General features: G+C 36.5%; 4 protein-coding genes across 4 annotated transcripts; 2 read left to right on the top strand and 2 right to left on the bottom strand.

Annotated features, from left to right (window-relative positions):
- Positions 1 to 964: 964 nt before the first annotated feature.
- Positions 965 to 2790, top strand: LOC126852038 (mitochondrial import receptor subunit TOM22 homolog). The gene is made up of 3 exons (XM_050596514.1): positions 965 to 1257; positions 1678 to 1783; positions 1911 to 2790. The coding sequence occupies exons 1-3, from the start codon at positions 1144 to 1146 to the stop codon at positions 2114 to 2116; spliced, it is 426 nt and encodes a 141-aa protein (XP_050452471.1). The 5' UTR covers positions 965 to 1143; the 3' UTR covers positions 2117 to 2790.
- Positions 2791 to 3129: 339 nt separating this feature from the next.
- Positions 3130 to 4325, top strand: LOC126852034 (39S ribosomal protein L17, mitochondrial). Its single transcript, XM_050596505.1, has 3 exons — positions 3130 to 3580; positions 3819 to 4029; positions 4103 to 4325. Exons 1-3 carry the CDS (start codon positions 3386 to 3388, stop codon positions 4234 to 4236), a joined length of 540 nt encoding a protein of 179 aa, XP_050452462.1. The 5' UTR covers positions 3130 to 3385; the 3' UTR covers positions 4237 to 4325.
- LOC126851994 (2-oxoisovalerate dehydrogenase subunit alpha, mitochondrial) lies at positions 4131 to 7429 on the bottom strand. Its single transcript, XM_050596426.1, has 8 exons — positions 7127 to 7429; positions 6546 to 6707; positions 6012 to 6207; positions 5781 to 5942; positions 5393 to 5537; positions 4999 to 5202; positions 4541 to 4804; positions 4131 to 4441 (listed from the first exon to the last, which is right to left on the bottom strand). The coding sequence occupies exons 1-8, from the start codon at positions 7181 to 7183 to the stop codon at positions 4360 to 4362; spliced, it is 1272 nt and encodes a 423-aa protein (XP_050452383.1). The 5' UTR covers positions 7184 to 7429; the 3' UTR covers positions 4131 to 4359.
- Positions 7430 to 10475: 3046 nt separating this feature from the next.
- LOC126851928 (uncharacterized) lies at positions 10476 to 11087 on the bottom strand. Its single transcript, XM_050596265.1, has 2 exons — positions 10870 to 11087; positions 10476 to 10731 (listed from the first exon to the last, which is right to left on the bottom strand). Exons 1-2 carry the CDS (start codon positions 11085 to 11087, stop codon positions 10476 to 10478), a joined length of 474 nt encoding a protein of 157 aa, XP_050452222.1.
- Positions 11088 to 17583: the final 6496 nt, after the last annotated feature.

Here is a 17583-nt window from a genome sequence, read left to right as displayed (position 1 = left end):
GGTCGTTTGTTGGTGATTGTTGGCTTGATTACAACGTTTGTTAATATTATTATATTACAACGTTGGTTAATATTTTTTTTGAAAATACGAAAATAAAATTTTGTGTGAAGTTAGCCGAAAAGATATTATTTTTGTTTCAATCTTAATTCAATCGATGCGCAATCGTTTGTTGGTCACAGAAAAACTAATTAAAACATTTGTTGGTTCATATTTGCTTTGAAAAACGAAAAAAAAAATATAATACTAATGCAATAATGATGGCGGAAAAAGGGATTGGTAAAACTTAAGATTAAGGGCGACCTCTGATTTCAATGACCTTGATATATGTTGTCAAGGACATAATTCTGAGTAACTTTTTCTTCTAATTTAATCGTCGCTCGTTGCTTATTAAAAAGTTAATAACAAAAAAAGTTTGAAATATACCAAAGTACATGCATGGACAGGAAGCACGCGCGCGCGACGATTAAATTAAAAAAAAAAGTTACTCAGAATGATGTTCTTGACAACATATATCAAGGTCATTGAAATCGGGGAGGTCACCCTTAATCTTAAGTTTTATCAATCCTTCTCTCGTCATCATTTTTGCATTAGTTTTTTTCGTTTTTCAAGGCAAATATGAACCAACAAACGTTTTAATTAGTTTTTCTGTGACCAACAAACGATTGCGCATCGATTGAATTAAGATTGAAACAAAAATAATATCTTTCCGGCTAACTTCACACAAAATTTTATTTTTGTATTTTCAAAAAAAATATTAACCAACAAACGTTATAATTAGGCCAACAATCAGCAACAAACGACCAACAAACAATTTGTAAAAAAAAATTATAAAAGTGAATGTTGACCGGCTAACTTTATGGAGCTTGAGTATTGTGCGCGTGAATCCGAAACTTGAATCGCGTTGTACCTTTGACGTTGTACCGGCTTGAATCGCGCGTGCGCGCATGAAAGAGAGAGAGAGAGAGAGAGAGAGAGAGAGAGAGAGAATGAGAATGAGAGCGTGCACCCTCAGCAGCACCAGCATCCAGCACCGCTCTAAGTCGTGAACGTACTACTCGACATCGTGTGCAAGATCTTCGGTCACATTATTCTTGAAAACAAATCTGGCGAGCGAGACACGTTCACGCTCACCCCCGTGTATATATGGCTTCAGTTGAAGAGCTGGATCATCAGGTCGATAGCGGCATGGGTAGCAGCGACGTGCGCTCTCCTGAGGTGAAGTCACTCCTTCCCGACGAAGAAGATGATGACGAGGAGGTATATGCAATAACGTGCTTTTGAGGAGAAAAAAAACTAATTTATATGATAATCGTATATCGAGACGTGTGACTTATGCGTGTTTTGTCTTGTAAAATGCAGGACGTAAAAGATAGTAGGATATATCTTCGGGGTTACATGTATAATTCTGCATTATTAAGATATGTGGTATCAAAGATTAACGCTCAAAATATTATTTAATAATGAAAGAAAAGCTTAGCTTTTCTCTCAACATTATATATAGAAAGATGCATAATATATGTATACATGTTGCTTTCAAAATTTGGGTTTGTGAGACATTTATAGTTGTACATTTACCTTATGAGTATAGCATTCTTTTAGTATTTTTTAAATAACAGTAAGAAAATAACGACTTTCGAGATTTAATCAATTTATGATATATTCCATATTTTTTCTAAGGATGAAAGCTTAACGGAAAGATTATTAGGACTTACTGAAATGTTTCCTGAACCAGTACGTAATTTTGGATATAATGTTGGGACCTGTCTATACACATGTATCAAAGGTAACATTGCATTATTTTCATTCAAGATATACATATTTTTAAAAATATATGATAAAATTAGAAATATATATATATATCTAAAATGAATATAAATTTTATGTATATTTGTATAAATCTATTTCCACAGGTCTATATGCATATTCTTGCTCCACTACATGGCTGATCTTCAGTTCATCCACCATTCTTTTTGCGCCAATTATATTTGAGATGGAGCGTGCACAAATGGAAGACTTGCAACGTACACAACAAAAACAAGTTCTCTTAGGCCCTAATACTGCTTTGTCCGGCATTAATACCTCAGGTCTTCCAATGGCACCACCTGTTCAGCGATAAATGATCATATGTTCATATATATACATACACGTGTGTAAAGACATGTGCAGAAATATCCAAATCATGGAAAAAATGTATTAATTGAGTTTCATGCTCAATTATTTATTAGTATAACTTTTTCACATATGATTTACACAAAGTCGTGAATGTAGCGAACGAAGGATTCGCATAAATGAAGCGTAAAAAGTCATATGTAATTACCTCAACCAGAATAATTCTTACAAAATGCACGAGGTAAAATAATATAAATTTGAATCACTCCATATAATTAATTTATAAATTAATGCAGCATGCATCTCTCGGTCTAGTCCATCCTCTATCTCTATATTCACACATATACAAATCATCGTTTTTTGTAATTTTCACTAATTGTAAGAAACAAAGTACTGTGATGTCGTGTGGCATTTTATTATCAGTGCGATAAAACGTTGCAGACGCAATAGTAGTATCTCGTTTGATCAAAAAGGTAACGGCGGTATTTTATTCATCGTAAATAAATAATTGAAAGAAATTTGGAGAAATTAAACAAGCAATTATTTATACATAATAATAGTCATTACATAATCTCTGTTGCTGGGAAATGCAGTGGTAATCTTTAATATATCTCGCCTGTTATATTGTAATTCATTGTAATTTCGAGAAAAAAATAAAAGGCATAACAAAATAGTATTAAATATTGTTTGATTTTGCATTATGTAAAATGTCAAATAAATGCAATAACTCTATATAACATAGGTTTTGTTAATTCTTTCAATAAATATTAAATGTTGTCAATAAAGATATCAAAAGATATTTAAAAAACCATGTGAAATATATTGCAAAATTTTTTTTTGTATATTATAAAGAATAATTTTTCAATATAATTAAATTACTAAATAATATTGTACGTTATATTATTATCCAGAATGTATATTTTAATATTAAGGCTAGGTTCCAAAACGGTGAAAAATTTCCTCTGCGAGGAAAATTTTACTCGATGGCCGGTTTGGAACCAATCAGAAACACTAAGAAAGTTTCGGAACGGCCATCGAATAAAATATTCCTTGGAATATACGTTTTGGAATGCAACTCAAAATGAGGAATATTTTACTCGATGGCCGTTTCGAAACTTTCTTAAGCGTTTCTGATTGGTTCCAAGCCGGCCATCTAGTAAAATTTTTCTCGCAGAGGAAATTTTTCACCGTTTTGGAATCTAGCCCTAATTCCTAGTAGATTTTAGATTAGAAATCGAAGAAAGTGGATTTTTTTAGAGCAACATCAGCAGCAAAGATGAATCAACCTAATCTCGAGAAATTGGTAAATAAATTGAGATACAATGTCAAGCCTCGTCGAAAATTGCGTCAGCCCCAAGGTCCAGAGGGACGTCTTTTAAAACTAAGAAAAACTTTGACGGCATTAATTAAATACGAACGACTAGAGTTAAATTATCCGAGAGGCGACGAAACCAGAGGTTATGCAGATCAAGTACGTTCATTACTCTCCAATTATTAGTAGTTATTTCAGCATTATTCTAAAAAAAAACAGCAATTTATTATTACAACATAAATACGTCATATCAAAATTTATTTTCAATTTAGTTTTAGGGAGATATATTGAGAGATAATTCTTTAGAGAATTTTGCAATGTGCATTTAATAATATAGCTAGCACTCTTTATTTTGCATACCCCATAGTGGAATTTTCATAACAACATTACCTTACAGTTAATATTCGAAGCGATACGCCATGGACCTATGCATAAGGAGACAATGGAAATGGCAAATTTTTGGATAACAGAGAAACAATTGGTGCATAAACTATTCAAAGTTCTTGTGCCAAGGTATCAAAATTATACTACATCGTTTACAAAACTTCATAAGGCTCCAAATGTTTATCCTATAGGCCACTATGAAAGAGCAATTTTAGAACTCAGAGGTAGATGTTACAAAGAAATTCTTTAATAAGTTGTGCAAAAATTCATTTACTTATATAATTTGTCCTTATTCAGGTAATATGTATCCAGACATAGAGCAATATAACCCACATGAACGAAATTTACTTCACAATTTACTGCTTGATGCAGCAAAGAAAGAATACAGAATGGAAAAATATAAAGAAATTGCAGATAATATAAAGCAATAGAAGTAGGAGACAAAGAGTCTTTAAAGAATCTTCTTGTACAGTAGGTTAATGGTTTAAAACTTTATCATTAAAATAAATGTATAAAATAATATCATTTGTGTATAACAGATAAATTTTCTTTTTTTACTTCTTAAGTGTAAAAGAACTTAATGGATAATGTTCTTTGAATTCTTCTAGATGTTTTTCCATCAGATTCATTTGTTTCCTGAAATATACCAAATATTAAAAGTGATACCTACAATTTTAATTAATATATTTATATGATTAACATGCTATATATACAAGTCTATATATGCTAATATACCTGATATGATCAGGAATTTCCTTGTAGACATCTGTAAATAATTCTTTCCAATGTGGCTTGGACTTTTTTTCTGCTTCTTTCAAAACAGAAAGGATTTCTTTCTTAGTAGAATTTATTAATTCTTGCTCCCTTTTTTGACACCATAATCCAAGTGACTCTAGATAGAAACGGAACTTGGCAAGTGGCGTGTGAATGTTCCATCGAGCGATCTCATCGATCGATCGATAAGCCGTAGAATCATCTGATGTGCTGTGGTGTCCGAGTCTAAAAGATTTTTTATAACTTTTTATAATTATTTACTTGTAGTTTTATTTTGGAAAAAATATTCCTTTTTAGTGATAAGAGATAAATACAAAAGAGAGAGAGAGAGTATAAACTTTTATATAAAATAATTAAGATATATATCTATGTGTGTGTATTCTTAATTATTATCTTAATATATTTATTCTTTCTCTCACCTATAAGTCATGGCTTCTATTAAAATGGGTTTTTGTTCCTTTATGCAGAAGTCTCGAGCACTTTTTGTGGCATAATACATGGCGAGCACGTCGTTACCATGTACTCTGATTGTGTCAATTCCATATGATGGACCTTTACTTGCAATACCATCTCCTTTAAATTGTTCAAAGACAGGTGTGGAAATGGCATATCCGTTATTACGACTGGTTAAAATATTCTTATTTTATTATGTATACATTTCAAATAAGTATGAGTTTGTTCTTAACAGCTGAACTGACTGCACTAGTTCAGAGCTTATCTTTTTCTTTCTAATATGGAGAGAAAAAGATAAACTCTGAACTAATGCAGCCAGTTCAACTGTAAAGAACAGACCGTAAATCATTAAAAAGTTACCAAATGAAGATGATGGGACATGATAAAGTAGCTGCAAAATTGAATGCCGCATGAGCGTCACCTTCGCTCGCCGCACCCTCGCCAAAGTAACAAACCACACATGCGTTCCTTTTATCGAATTTAAAGGCGTAAGCAGCTCCTGCAGCTGTGGGAATAAAAATTTCTGTGTTACATTATCTTGTAAAGCATTATCAATGCTACTTTGCTACTTATGAAATTTATTAATATCATTAAAACATATGCTACATACATATGCTATATATCCTTCTAATTTGCAAAATAGCAATTCAGTTGAATTTTACACACATTTGCAGTTTTTATTTTTTATAAAATCTAAAATAGCGATATATACAAATATATATATATATATAATTAAATATATGATTACCTTGTGGTAGTTGGGTTGCTAATGGAGATGATATAGTCACGAAATTGAACTCTTTAGAACCATAGTGCACTGGCATTTGCCTGCCTTTGCCCTCATCCTCGCAGTTGCCGTAACATTGATTCATAAACTTCAATAATGGATATCCACGGTGCAACAAGACACCTGTTACATTATATGCAATAACTTGGATGTGTACAATTAACAAATGAATAACATAGTGCAATTTCTTACCAGCTTCACGATATTGTGCGTAAATCATATCTTCTAGAGTCAAAGCAGCAGCGGAACCAATTTGCACAGCCTCTTCACCAGTGTTTGTCATGTAAAATGAGATGCGACCTTGCCTTTGCGACTCGTATAAGATCTTATCCATCTCGCTTATGACCATCATATTGCAGTACATTTTGATCATATTTGTCTCGTTTAACTGTAATGCAAAAATATAACATTCAGTTTTATTTCATATTTTAATACAATATCTCTATATTAATTTCAAATTGTATATGTCAAATTGTGTATTTGGATATGTGTGGTCACTACATACACTTGCTAAACTTAACATTAGATCTAGTGATCTAGTGATTCTATATTACATATTTTATATTTTTTTTTGTAGATAATATATTATACAAAATAATATATGTAAAAATATCAAACAAAACAACATATTTACGACATATTCAATAGCACATCTATATATTTGTAAATTTATAATATATTTTTAACTTATATCTATATATATCTTTAATTTATATCTGCTCAAACCTTTTCATCTTTGGGTAATTCAGCCATCTGTGTAGGTTCCAAAATCCTGTATATTGGAATAGATTCATAACTTTCTTTATTGACAAACTGGATTTTATTGGTAAAAACATTGTTGATTCCTAGAAATTGCGGTTCGTTTGTCATAGTGTTATATTGTTTCACCTAAATTAATTATAAAATGTTAATAAAGAAAAGCGAATAAGATGTTTATTGTAATATTTCAAAAGATTAGAGATATAATTATTCATAAACTTTATGTTATTTATACTAAATCATTAAAAAATCTAAATAAAAAATATAGATATGTAATTAAATTACTGAATTAAATTATATATATATTAAAAGAACATAGATTTTTACTCACTGTGAAATATTATTTTAGAGTAATAAAAAAATAATTATAAAATAATATAATCAAAATATGAAATGATATTTGATATAAGATGTTTATTATAAGCATATATATATATATATATATATATATATATATATATATATATATATATGTTAATTACATTTTAATATAAATTTATTATTATAACGAATAAATAAGGGATTATTTTTATTTATGTTATATATACCTGCAATAGAGCATGTTGAAAGCGCGAAATTCCTCGGAATAGTTTCTTTACGATCATCTTGTGTCACACATTTGATCTTTGATCTTCTTTGTAATTATTTGACGCATATATAGGCCAATAAAATACTAATAACGCCACGTAATACTACTATAACTAATTGCTAGGGAGTTGTTACGGTTCTTGAGACTATTACGGTTTATCGAAACGAAGTGAAAAATACAAAAGTGAGGAAATTCACTAGAATATCTACAATTTCATTTCTTGAAATCTAGTAAATCTGCTTACTTTTATAATTTTCACCTCGTTTCAAGAACCATAATAACTCCCCTGGCCACGGTCCGTGTTTCTTTTTATTGGTCGAAATAAAGTTTGAAAAAACATAGCGTAACCAATAGGAAGTGTTCTGGGAAGCATAATAATTTCAAAAGAAGTAAAATAAGAAAATTACAAACATATTTATATTTATTTAAATATGAAACAAACATTACACAATATAAATTTTGTACTTTTTTATACATTTTTAAATTAAAAATTAAAGACAATAAAAGAAAAATTAATTTGAACATAACGAAAATATAATAATACTAAATAATATAATAATATTTTATAATAATATAATATACCTTAATAATAATATAACAATATTATCATTAAGAAAAAATAATTTTTAAATTAAAATTAAATATTAAAAAATAAATAATTAATAATATTAATAGTAGGAATAGTAGGCCGGTTCTAACTCAGGTCCTCTGAGAGAGGTGCGGATCAAGGGGAAGCCGCGCGGGGAACTTGTGGGCGTGGAAGATATGACGTCGCGCGGGCAGGGAACGCTTCTCGTGGGCAAGGGACGCTTATCGCGGGAGCGGACATATTTCAAAGACGAGTGCCGATGTCTGGCTACTATATTTATTGTAAACAAATAGCATCTATTACACGTGCGGTATGAAGGGAATTTTTTTCTAGGAAGAGCCGACGAGACGCTTATCGTGAGACATATTTAAACAGGTGCATAAAGGCGAGCGCCGATGTCCGGCTGCTTTATAAACATTATAAACAAATAGCGTATATTGCACATGCGGTCTGAATGTTGAGAATTTTTTTCTAGGAATAACCGTTTATAGGCGCAGGTATAAACAAAAGACGAGAAAAGGAAAGAAGGAGATGTCTTTTTTAATATTAATATAATTTTTCACATGCGTGCAATCATTAACGCTGTCTCTCTCTAACTCACCGCCTTACGAACGCCTCGCGCTGCCCCTCTCTAATGTACCGCCTTACGAACGCCTCGCGCTATCCCTCGTCCGCCAGTCGCGCCGCGGTTATATCTATTAGCGGTATTATCTATCTTATATGTAAGGAAGGGAAGCGAAAGAAATAGATACAAAAGATAAAAAAGAGATGTCTTGTTATTAGCAGATATTTTTGAAAATTTCCGCGAAAGCGTTGCATTAAAAGTTATGGCCTCGACCTCGCGTATTACTTTACTCTCCCCGGTTACACGTGGGATGCCATGTTGAAACATACAAATATTACATTCGAATTACTTATTGATATCGACATAGTTATGTTTATCGAACGGGGGATACGCGGCGGTTTGAGTCAATGTTCCGGCAGATACGCGCATGCTAATAACAAGTATATGCAGTCGTACGATCCATCGAAATTTTCATCATATTTGATGTACTTTGATGTAAACAACTTATACGGATTACTTATACTTATGGGCAATGTGTCATCCATTGCCTTATACCAATTTTCGATGGGTCGATGATATCTCTGATTTTAACATTAGCGCGATTGCTTCGGATTCGCCAGCAGGTTATATTCTTGAGGTCGATCTGGAGTATCCGCAACATCTTCACGATGCGCACGCTGACCTACCGTTTTGCCCGATACGCGATAAACTTCCCGAAAAGCGGGAGGACAAACTCCTCGCGACATTATACGATAAGAAACGTTATGTCATACACTATCGCAACTTACAGCAGTGTACGCGTCATGGTCTTCGCGACACAAAAATACATCGCGTATTGCAATTTGCTCAATCCGCATGGCTCCGCGATTACATCGAACTCAATACAAAATTTCGAACACTCGTGAGAAATGATTTCGAAAAAAATTACAAATTAATGAATAACGCAGTATTCGATAAAACTATGGAAAACGCGCAATCACGTTGATATAAAATTATTAACAAAGTGGGACGGACGATACGGCAGAGGCAATGATCGCAAAATCAAATTTCATAGCAGGAGTGTCTTTTCTGAGAATTTGATCGCCGTTGATCTGCGCAAACTTGAGGTAAAATTCAATAAACCGATTTACGTATGTGTATACTTGATATATCGAAAATGTGGTTGTACGAATTTCATCACGAATATATGTTACCGTTATATCGCGAAAATTGTAAAGTCATGTACACCGATACAGAGTTTAATTTATTACATTAAATGCGACGATATATATGAGAATATGAAACGCGATATCGATAGATTCGATACGAGCAATTATCCTATCGCTAACAACGTGTATGGTATATCGCTCAAGAACAAGAAAGTACCGGGTTTAATGAAAGATAAAAATAATGGCGCGATCATGACCGAATTCGTTGGATTTAGGGCAAAAATGTACGCGTTGCGAGTAGATGATAAAAAGGATACGAAAAAGGTTAAGGCGTCATTAAAGGCATATTAATTAAAGGCGTCAAGAATAAGTCGTTGCGAGAACGATAACGTTTGACGATTACACGCGATGCTTGAACGAAGAGATTGAAATGACACGTCAACAATTATGTATTAGGTCAAAATTGCATGAAGTATATACCATCCGCGAGACAAAAATTGCTCTGAGTCTGTACGATGACAAGCGGTATATCGTACCCGAAACGACCGATACATTACCATGGAGACATTATCGGATACCTTTATAAAATGTAATACAATGTAGCGTAATGTAATGTAAAGCGGGGAGCACACACTTTTGCATAAGCGCATAACAATAAGCATAAGGAAATTGATTGGTTCATTTTCTTATGCATACATTTGTGGACCAATCAATTTCTTTATGTTTATGGTTATGCGCTTATGCAAAAGTGTGTGTTCCCCGCTTAACGTATTATAATGCATGTATGTGTGTGTGTGTGTGTATGTATTAACTTATCGATAGGTAAACAAGAAATATATATATCTATTTTTTCTTTTTTATATTTTATATACCATCTTACACACACACATATATATATATATATACATATATATATATATATATATATATATATATATATATATATTATATATTTTATATGTATTTCATATTTTGCATATGTAAAAATAAATACAGTTTGTATTAATTAAACGACATTGTCCTTGTGTATCCAAGAATTGTGCAATCCATCGAATCCCAGCCATTTCACGTAAATCTCATCACCCTTCCTGCGCAGTACTTTCTCCACGTACTCATCCGGATAATTTGTGAGACGCAACTCGTACTCGTAGAACGCTCCAGCGATGGATTTTCCGCGATAGTTCTTGAGTAGATAGGTTACGGGATTAATACGCTGCACTTTAACAATCTTAAACACCTCGGTGGTTCGGTGTATAACCTTTCTCGAAAATAATCTTGTATTTGCTAACGCGTACCGTCACCTATTTTGAACTTTGCTGGGCCCGCTATCTTTATTACGCTGTATATCTTAGCCAAGAGTCTTTCGGCGATCGCGGGGGTAACGTCGACGGATCGCATACCGATCGTTCGATGCTTGCGTTGTAATCCGACACAAGTCGCGGCAACTCATCCATTTGTAAGATCCGTTAAGCGTAAACATCTTCCACATAGCGTCTTTCAGTGTACGATTGAATCGTTCGACGACCGATGCCTTCAACACCGAATACGTGGAATAATGATTAATGTTATGTTTCTTCATGAGGCGTTGCACATCGGTGTTGTAAAATTCCTTCCCCATATCGGTTTGCATATTTCTCGGACTATCTCGAATTATCTCAGCAATAGCATTAGCCGTCTCGCTTCCACCTTTACTCTTGAGCGGTACAGCCTACGCGTACTTACTCAGCACATCGATGACTGTAAATATGTAGTGGTGGCCTCTGTTGAAACACGAGTACGGACGCATTTCGACGATGTTAGCCACAGGTCATCGTATCTCTGCACTATGACGTGTCTTCGAAGAAAATTTCTTCTTACCGGAGCATGCAGTTCCTCGACGAGCAGTAGTTTCTCGATATTTTTATCAGATTTTAACAGATGTCATGTTTTTAGCGATGCGACTGGTCTCTCGGCGCGTAATAATATGTATGAAAAAATTACATTATCATTTATATCTCAAACTTTTTTTTTCCGAGCCTTATCCTTCGCTTGTCTAGGCTTTACCGTTTAATTTATAATAATGCCAGCTTCGCGAAGTTCCTCGATGATCGACAAGATTTCGTTGTCGTGACCGTTGTGATCTGCTTGGCGCGAAGCGTCGAGCAATCGTAAACGATCCACCAATTCGTTGGGATCATCCCAATGCACGTAATCAATCTTATTGTCAGTTAGCGACATCGCGCAAAGCATGAATACTCCTTTTCCAGATTTTTTTCTTTTTCGGTTCGATCAACATCAACGGTGCGATTATTTCTTTGTACTTGTATCCTCTGTTGCCCCGTATTCGACCATGCGCATGATTGTCTTTATGCGCGCTCAACTTTATGCTCGTTGTCAACAGCATGCTCTTGTACGTTTGCTTATCATCATCTGTATAGATGACTTCATCAGGGGTTCTCTTGAAGATCAATATGTAAAGATGTGCCGGCGTTTCGTACGCCGTCGATAATTATGTTATCCGCGTTGTCCACGTCAAAACGTTTATTACCGAACAGCATTCCATCCTGATCAAGATAAACACCAAACACGTTGTCTATATCGCTATGTTGATCACCGCTCATGACAGGCCAAATATACTTTTGATCCTGTGGACCTAACTGATTTCGCAACATTTCTTGACCTTCCGGTGTTTGCAATTGATTTCGAACGGACGTTACGAGCGAGTCATCGATGGTTTCGAAAATATCCTCGCGAGCAAATAATTCGGGCATCGTAGGTACGATTCTCGTTGTTGCGGACGGTGTAGAGGTTATCGGCGGTTCGTCCAGTGGAGCGTCCGTTTTGATTTATGCGGTGTCGCTGAGTGATTCGACCAGACGTCAGATTGTTTTTCTCTCTTTTTCAGTGTCGCATCCTTCTCACGCTTCTGGATGATTAACGGTTTGATTACGTGACAGTATCACGAGCGAAGTAGAGTTGTCGACAATCTTTTGTAGCAGTCCGATGAGAGGTCTAAAGTGTCTGTCTAATACGATATTCTCCTCGATTTTACCGGTCTTCAAAGCGCGACGTTTTTTTGCGAATTGATTCGCTCGTTTTCGCAATTTTCCTCGCAATCTTTTCGCGCTCACGAATACACTTGCTGCCAGCCATGTCGGTAGAGTGTCAATTTCTCACGTTTCACCACAACGTATCGGCAACGATTAATCGCTTTGCGGTATCGCGAACACGTTAAATCCTTTTCTGTACCGACTATCGTTGAGCGAGCTGTCTTTGTCTATCACTACAAATCCATACTTGTGCTGCCAACAATCGCGGCACAACGCGCAAAATTCATCGTACGACATATCGGTATTTACATGATCGTTATACACATGTTTCAGATTGGTATCATTCTGTTTGAACAGAATCAGCAGGTTCGCATTGTCGCGTATCAAATGTTTAGATATTCTCGCGTACGTCTGACAGAGATAAAAGCAGTCGACGCTCGAGTGTCGACCCATTGAAAAGTACTCTCTCACCGCATCTTGCTTATCATATGCCACTTCATCGAACACGAAGATGGAATTTGGAATCGCCTTACTCGGCGGAATGACGTCACTGTTGTTGGAGAATGTAAAATAACCAATTTCGTCGATCGATGTCAATAAATTCTCCAGATATCGATATTTCGGCTGTTAAAGCGATTTTGAATACACGTACACGTTTTCGATACGTACCGTGTGGACTTTCTATCAAACTTATCAACACGTTGGTTTTACTGCAATTCGAAGGACTGCAAATGATACCGCGTATAGTCGGTAACATTGTATCATGCTTGCGCATCTCCGCGTTTTTCCCTATCGATCGTAATTTGTCGTCACAATTCGTCACTTTGATTATTACCAACGTTTGTCGCACTAATTTCATTTTTACACTGCCGACTGAGAGCAGTTGGATCGAACGCCTATTTATAGGTGTGCGGAACCGCGAATCGCTCAGTAGCGAAAATGTTAATCTTGCTATCGAGACCTTCCGATATTTGCAATTTGAGCGCCGAACAGTTATTCGTGCTGAAAATCGTTTTGCTGTGAATGTGCGGCGATCACATTCATTATCTGTGGGACAAATTTCCGGAACATATAAAGACGGATTTGGAGGTTCAATAATATCGTCGTTGTTACGAACACTACAATCAACCGTGGCAACAAACATACATCGACGGGCCAGCGCCGTTGATAAAAGATTGCAGCGAATATCAACGAAAATAGGTAGAGGCCTATTAAATCGCGCGATAAACGCACTTCCTATCGAATTACATATTCCTGGCTATCAATTTTTCGGCCCGGGTACTCATTTGAAAAACGGTTGGCGAGAGGTGATCAGGGTATAAATCCATTGGACGCGGCGTGCCGCGAGCACGACATTGAGTATTCTCGGAGCACCGATCTCATCGAGAGACACGCGGCTGACAGGATACTCACTGAGAGAGCGCAAAACTCATCGTCGCGAAAGATTCGACTCTGAGTGAGAGAGCTGCAGCTACAGTTGTTTGGGCAGCGATGAAAGCTAAGACAAAGATCGGTATGAACATGAAGACGAAGACGAAGAAAAAGACGGTGAAGAAACGGATACTTCCAACAGCGAGGCGGTGTATTGCCGATTTTACCGATATTGGGCGCGCTCGGATCCTCGATCAGTGGAGCGGCCGGGTTGGCAAAAACGGTGAACGATAGCAAAGCCGGCATCAGCTGGAGGAGCTGCAACGCCACAATCGCACGATGGAAGGTCATGGGCTTTATCTAGCTCCATACAAATATGGACAGGGATTGTATCTCGGCCCGTACAAACGTGGATAGGGTGTGGTAATGAAGAAAAAAGAAAACGTCAAAGAGATGTTAAATATGCCTACGGGCGTGACAACGAACATACAATTAGAACAACTAGCAAAACGTATGCGTATACCATTCTTTAGAGGTGTTTTTATGCGTGATTCTTTATCAATGGTATCAGTGTATTTATCAGTGGTATACATCGAAACGAGAGTGGCATCGTGAATTTGGATAACACCAAAGGATCAGGTAGTCATGGTCGCAAAGAGGGAGAATCGCATTATATATTTCGACAGTTTTGACAATCTTCGACCACCGAATGAATTGGTGCGATATTTCGGGCGGAACGTGACGAATATACAGTACAATCACACACCTGTTCAAACTTACGATCAGAGTATCTGCGGACAATTGTGTCTGCAGTTTCTTCGTACTGTCGACGATCGGTATGAATTTAAAGCCTGACGATGCGCCATTAAGACTCAGTATTCGTTAAACAGTTTTCCCAACATGTCTATGATATTCACGCTGACTGGGAAGAGTAGCGTCCTCGCGACACACTATCATCCAGCCATAGATTTGAGCGACGGTAACTACGAGCTCGGTCTAACAAATTTTGAGTTATCATACAATGTCGAACGTGAATTTAAACTCGAATAATAAATTTTATTTCGATGAAAATGACACGGAAATTACAATTCCCGAAGGATTGTACGAGATACATGCCATACATGAGTTTTTGAAACGAGAAATTTTACGGAAACGCCCGCAACGCGTGTTTTGCTCTTGATAAACGATGATATCCCCTCAGGAGAGGAGACCGTTCGGCCGAGCGAACAGTGATGAGGACGAAACTGTAGAACCCGGTAGTACTCCGTACTAATTATAATACGAGATCAGGTGCGCTTTCAGAGTAAACTTTAACAAACCCAACAACATTGGATTGTTATTGGGATTCTCGAACCGCATATTACAGCCGAGACAGTGGCATCAATCGGACGTATCAGTTAATATCATCAACATAAATATTATCTGCATAGAGAATAACGTGACCGGGTGCGTATAATAACGACAAACGTGTTCATACGATACATGAATTTTCACCGAGCGTGCCGCCAGGATATAAGATATCGGAAAGGCCTACGCAGATCATTTACCTGCCAATTATTGCGCGAAGCATTACGGATCTAACGATATGCGTCGCGAATCAAGATGGACGATTGCTCGATTTTCGAGCAGAGATCACCATCAGATTGCACATACGACAGCGACAAAATTAGCATGCGATACATGAGATGCTCGTGTTGAACGACTCGAAGAAGAACGTGAGATATAATAATATCTTTACGGTACCGATTGATAATACCATCCGATCATCATCATTATTATCATCATCATCATCATCATCATCATCATCACCATTAGGTTGCGCTAAAAAGACGAGAAAGAAGCTCAGCGCGTCGAACATTGAATTTTTACAATCTTTGGGCTTCGCGGTACGAAATATCTGAGAAAACATGACCGACATTCTTAATATTGGAGGCGAGCCGGTCTTTGATCGTATCGTCAAAATCGAGACTCACACGTACAATCCGTACGTCAACACAACGTTTGAACACAGCGACGAGATACGAATACTCATACAACAACAAGATCTGTATACATTGCCGTAGGAAAGATTTCTATACATTGAAGGAAAACTAACCAGCTGAAAGATCTAACTCTGGAAAATAATTGCATCGCGTGTATGTTCGATGAGATTCGATACGAACTCGATACGATGGTGTGCAGATTGATCGTAACAGAAATGTGGGAATAACTAGCACACTCAAGAATTATGTAACGATATCATCCGATAGAAACCGTGATTATGAGGAACGCCGGCTGGGATGCGCAGACTAATGCGACTGGATACTTTAATTTTTGCGTACCACTCTACATGTTATTGGGATTTTGCTAAGATTACAAACGCGTCGTCACAAGTTGATTTTAATACGATCGCGCAACGACAACAATTGTCTGATTGGAAATTTGGCGTTGAAGCCTATGATTAACATATTCAAGATACAATGGCGAATGCCACACGTTATATTGAACAAGGTCAACAAGCTGTCGATGCTGCGCGCTTTGGAAAGCGAATATTTCAGCATGGGTTTTCGCTCGTGGGATCTGTACGAGTTTCCGCTATTGCAGCGTACAACCAAACATTCATGAGCCATTAAGACCGCGACTTAGCTGGAGAAACCGCTGGAGAAACCGATACGTCTTCGCTCTGCAGACCTATTGTCTTCGTTCTGCAGACAGGCCGGAAAAATGTCATGTCTGAGGATACGAGTCGATTCGACGAGTGCAAATTGAACAACGTGAAACTTTATCTGAACTCGGAATGTTATCCGTACGAGGATATGAATTTGGATTTCGAGAAAAACAGATGGTCGATTCTGTACGACACGCATCAGCGTTTCTGCAAAAATTATTATGGATACGAGTATCTCGAGCCGAGTCTCACCGTCACGCAGTTTCTACGCAACGGTCCGTTCGTGATCATCGATTGTTCTCGACAAAACAAATCGGTCAAGAGCGCAATCGTGGATGTGAGATTGGAATTCGAGTGTAAGGAGAACGTGCCGATGAATAGCATTGCATACTCATCATATACGATCGCGTGATTCAATACCACACGTTGACCAACGTTGTGCGCAAAATCACCTAAATGTGAGGGCACAAGACGATATAAAACCTATAATGCATTAGGATGAATCGCAGTTTTCTTCTCGACGTGCTGATATGAGAAACATTATGTCCGTACCAACATTCGTGGACTTGCAAAGATTCCTCGTCGGGATGAAATTTGTCGTAAAAGAGGTGACGGTGATGAGAAAGGGGACCATTCTGGCGCATTACATATTTACATGCCCCATACCATGGAATCTTCTTACAAGATTCGACAAATCATGTGCTTCCTGGCTGATTGCGAATCACCATGGATTACGATGGGAAGACGGAAACGTGCCGTACAGCATGGCTAAACGTTTGATTACATCGGCCGTACTTGATACAGAAGAGGATGACGAGACGTCAATTCTCGGGTACGTCAAGGGATGTCAGAAACGAGAATGGCTGGTGGATTTGCTTGAAAATTATGCGAGAGAAAACCTGATTATCGAGACTTTGGATGCTGATTATGAAAATATTGATTCTTTAAATAATCTAGATGTTGCTAATACTATAAGATGTAGAAAAAATGTTAAGAATTGCGTATTACAGAATGTATTAAAAATATTTAACTGGTGGTCGCAACGTCAAAAAGAATTGCAATATTTT

The sequence above is a fragment of the Cataglyphis hispanica genome, chromosome 9, assembly GCF_021464435.1.
Source record: "Cataglyphis hispanica isolate Lineage 1 chromosome 9, ULB_Chis1_1.0, whole genome shotgun sequence".
Lineage (NCBI taxonomy): Eukaryota > Metazoa > Arthropoda > Insecta > Hymenoptera > Formicidae > Cataglyphis > Cataglyphis hispanica.
The sequence above is the reverse complement of the archived record's forward strand: the minus strand, read 5'-3'. Positions and strand labels throughout refer to the sequence as shown.

What these genes read in the sequence shown, in the direction of transcription:
- LOC126851994 (XM_050596426.1), bottom strand. Translation starts at nt 7,183, where the DNA reads ATGATCGTAAAGAAACTATTCCGAGGAATTTCGCGCTTTCAACATGCT. An exon ending in TGTCCCATCATCTTCATTTG is followed by an intron (nt 5,203 to 5,392) that starts GTAACTTTTTAA and finishes TATTTTAACCAG; the next exon opens with TCGTAATAACGGATATGCCA. An exon ending in ATAGAAGCCATGACTTATAG is followed by an intron (nt 4,805 to 4,998) that starts GTGAGAGAAAGA and finishes AAAATCTTTTAG; the next exon opens with ACTCGGACACCACAGCACAT.
- LOC126852034 (XM_050596505.1), top strand. Translation starts at nt 3,386, where the DNA reads ATGAATCAACCTAATCTCGAGAAATTGGTAAATAAATTGAGATACAAT. An exon ending in CCAGAGGTTATGCAGATCAA is followed by an intron (nt 3,581 to 3,818) that starts GTACGTTCATTA and finishes ATTACCTTACAG; the next exon opens with TTAATATTCGAAGCGATACG. An exon ending in AGCAATTTTAGAACTCAGAG is followed by an intron (nt 4,030 to 4,102) that starts GTAGATGTTACA and finishes GTCCTTATTCAG; the next exon opens with GTAATATGTATCCAGACATA.
- LOC126852038 (XM_050596514.1), top strand. Translation starts at nt 1,144, where the DNA reads ATGGCTTCAGTTGAAGAGCTGGATCATCAGGTCGATAGCGGCATGGGT. An exon ending in AAGAAGATGATGACGAGGAG is followed by an intron (nt 1,258 to 1,677) that starts GTATATGCAATA and finishes ATTTTTTCTAAG; the next exon opens with GATGAAAGCTTAACGGAAAG. An exon ending in TCTATACACATGTATCAAAG is followed by an intron (nt 1,784 to 1,910) that starts GTAACATTGCAT and finishes CTATTTCCACAG; the next exon opens with GTCTATATGCATATTCTTGC.
- LOC126851928 (XM_050596265.1), bottom strand. Translation starts at nt 11,087, where the DNA reads ATGGGGAAGGAATTTTACAACACCGATGTGCAACGCCTCATGAAGAAA. An exon ending in ACGCAAGCATCGAACGATCG is followed by an intron (nt 10,732 to 10,869) that starts GTATGCGATCCG and finishes ATTATTTTCGAG; the next exon opens with AAAGGTTATACACCGAACCA.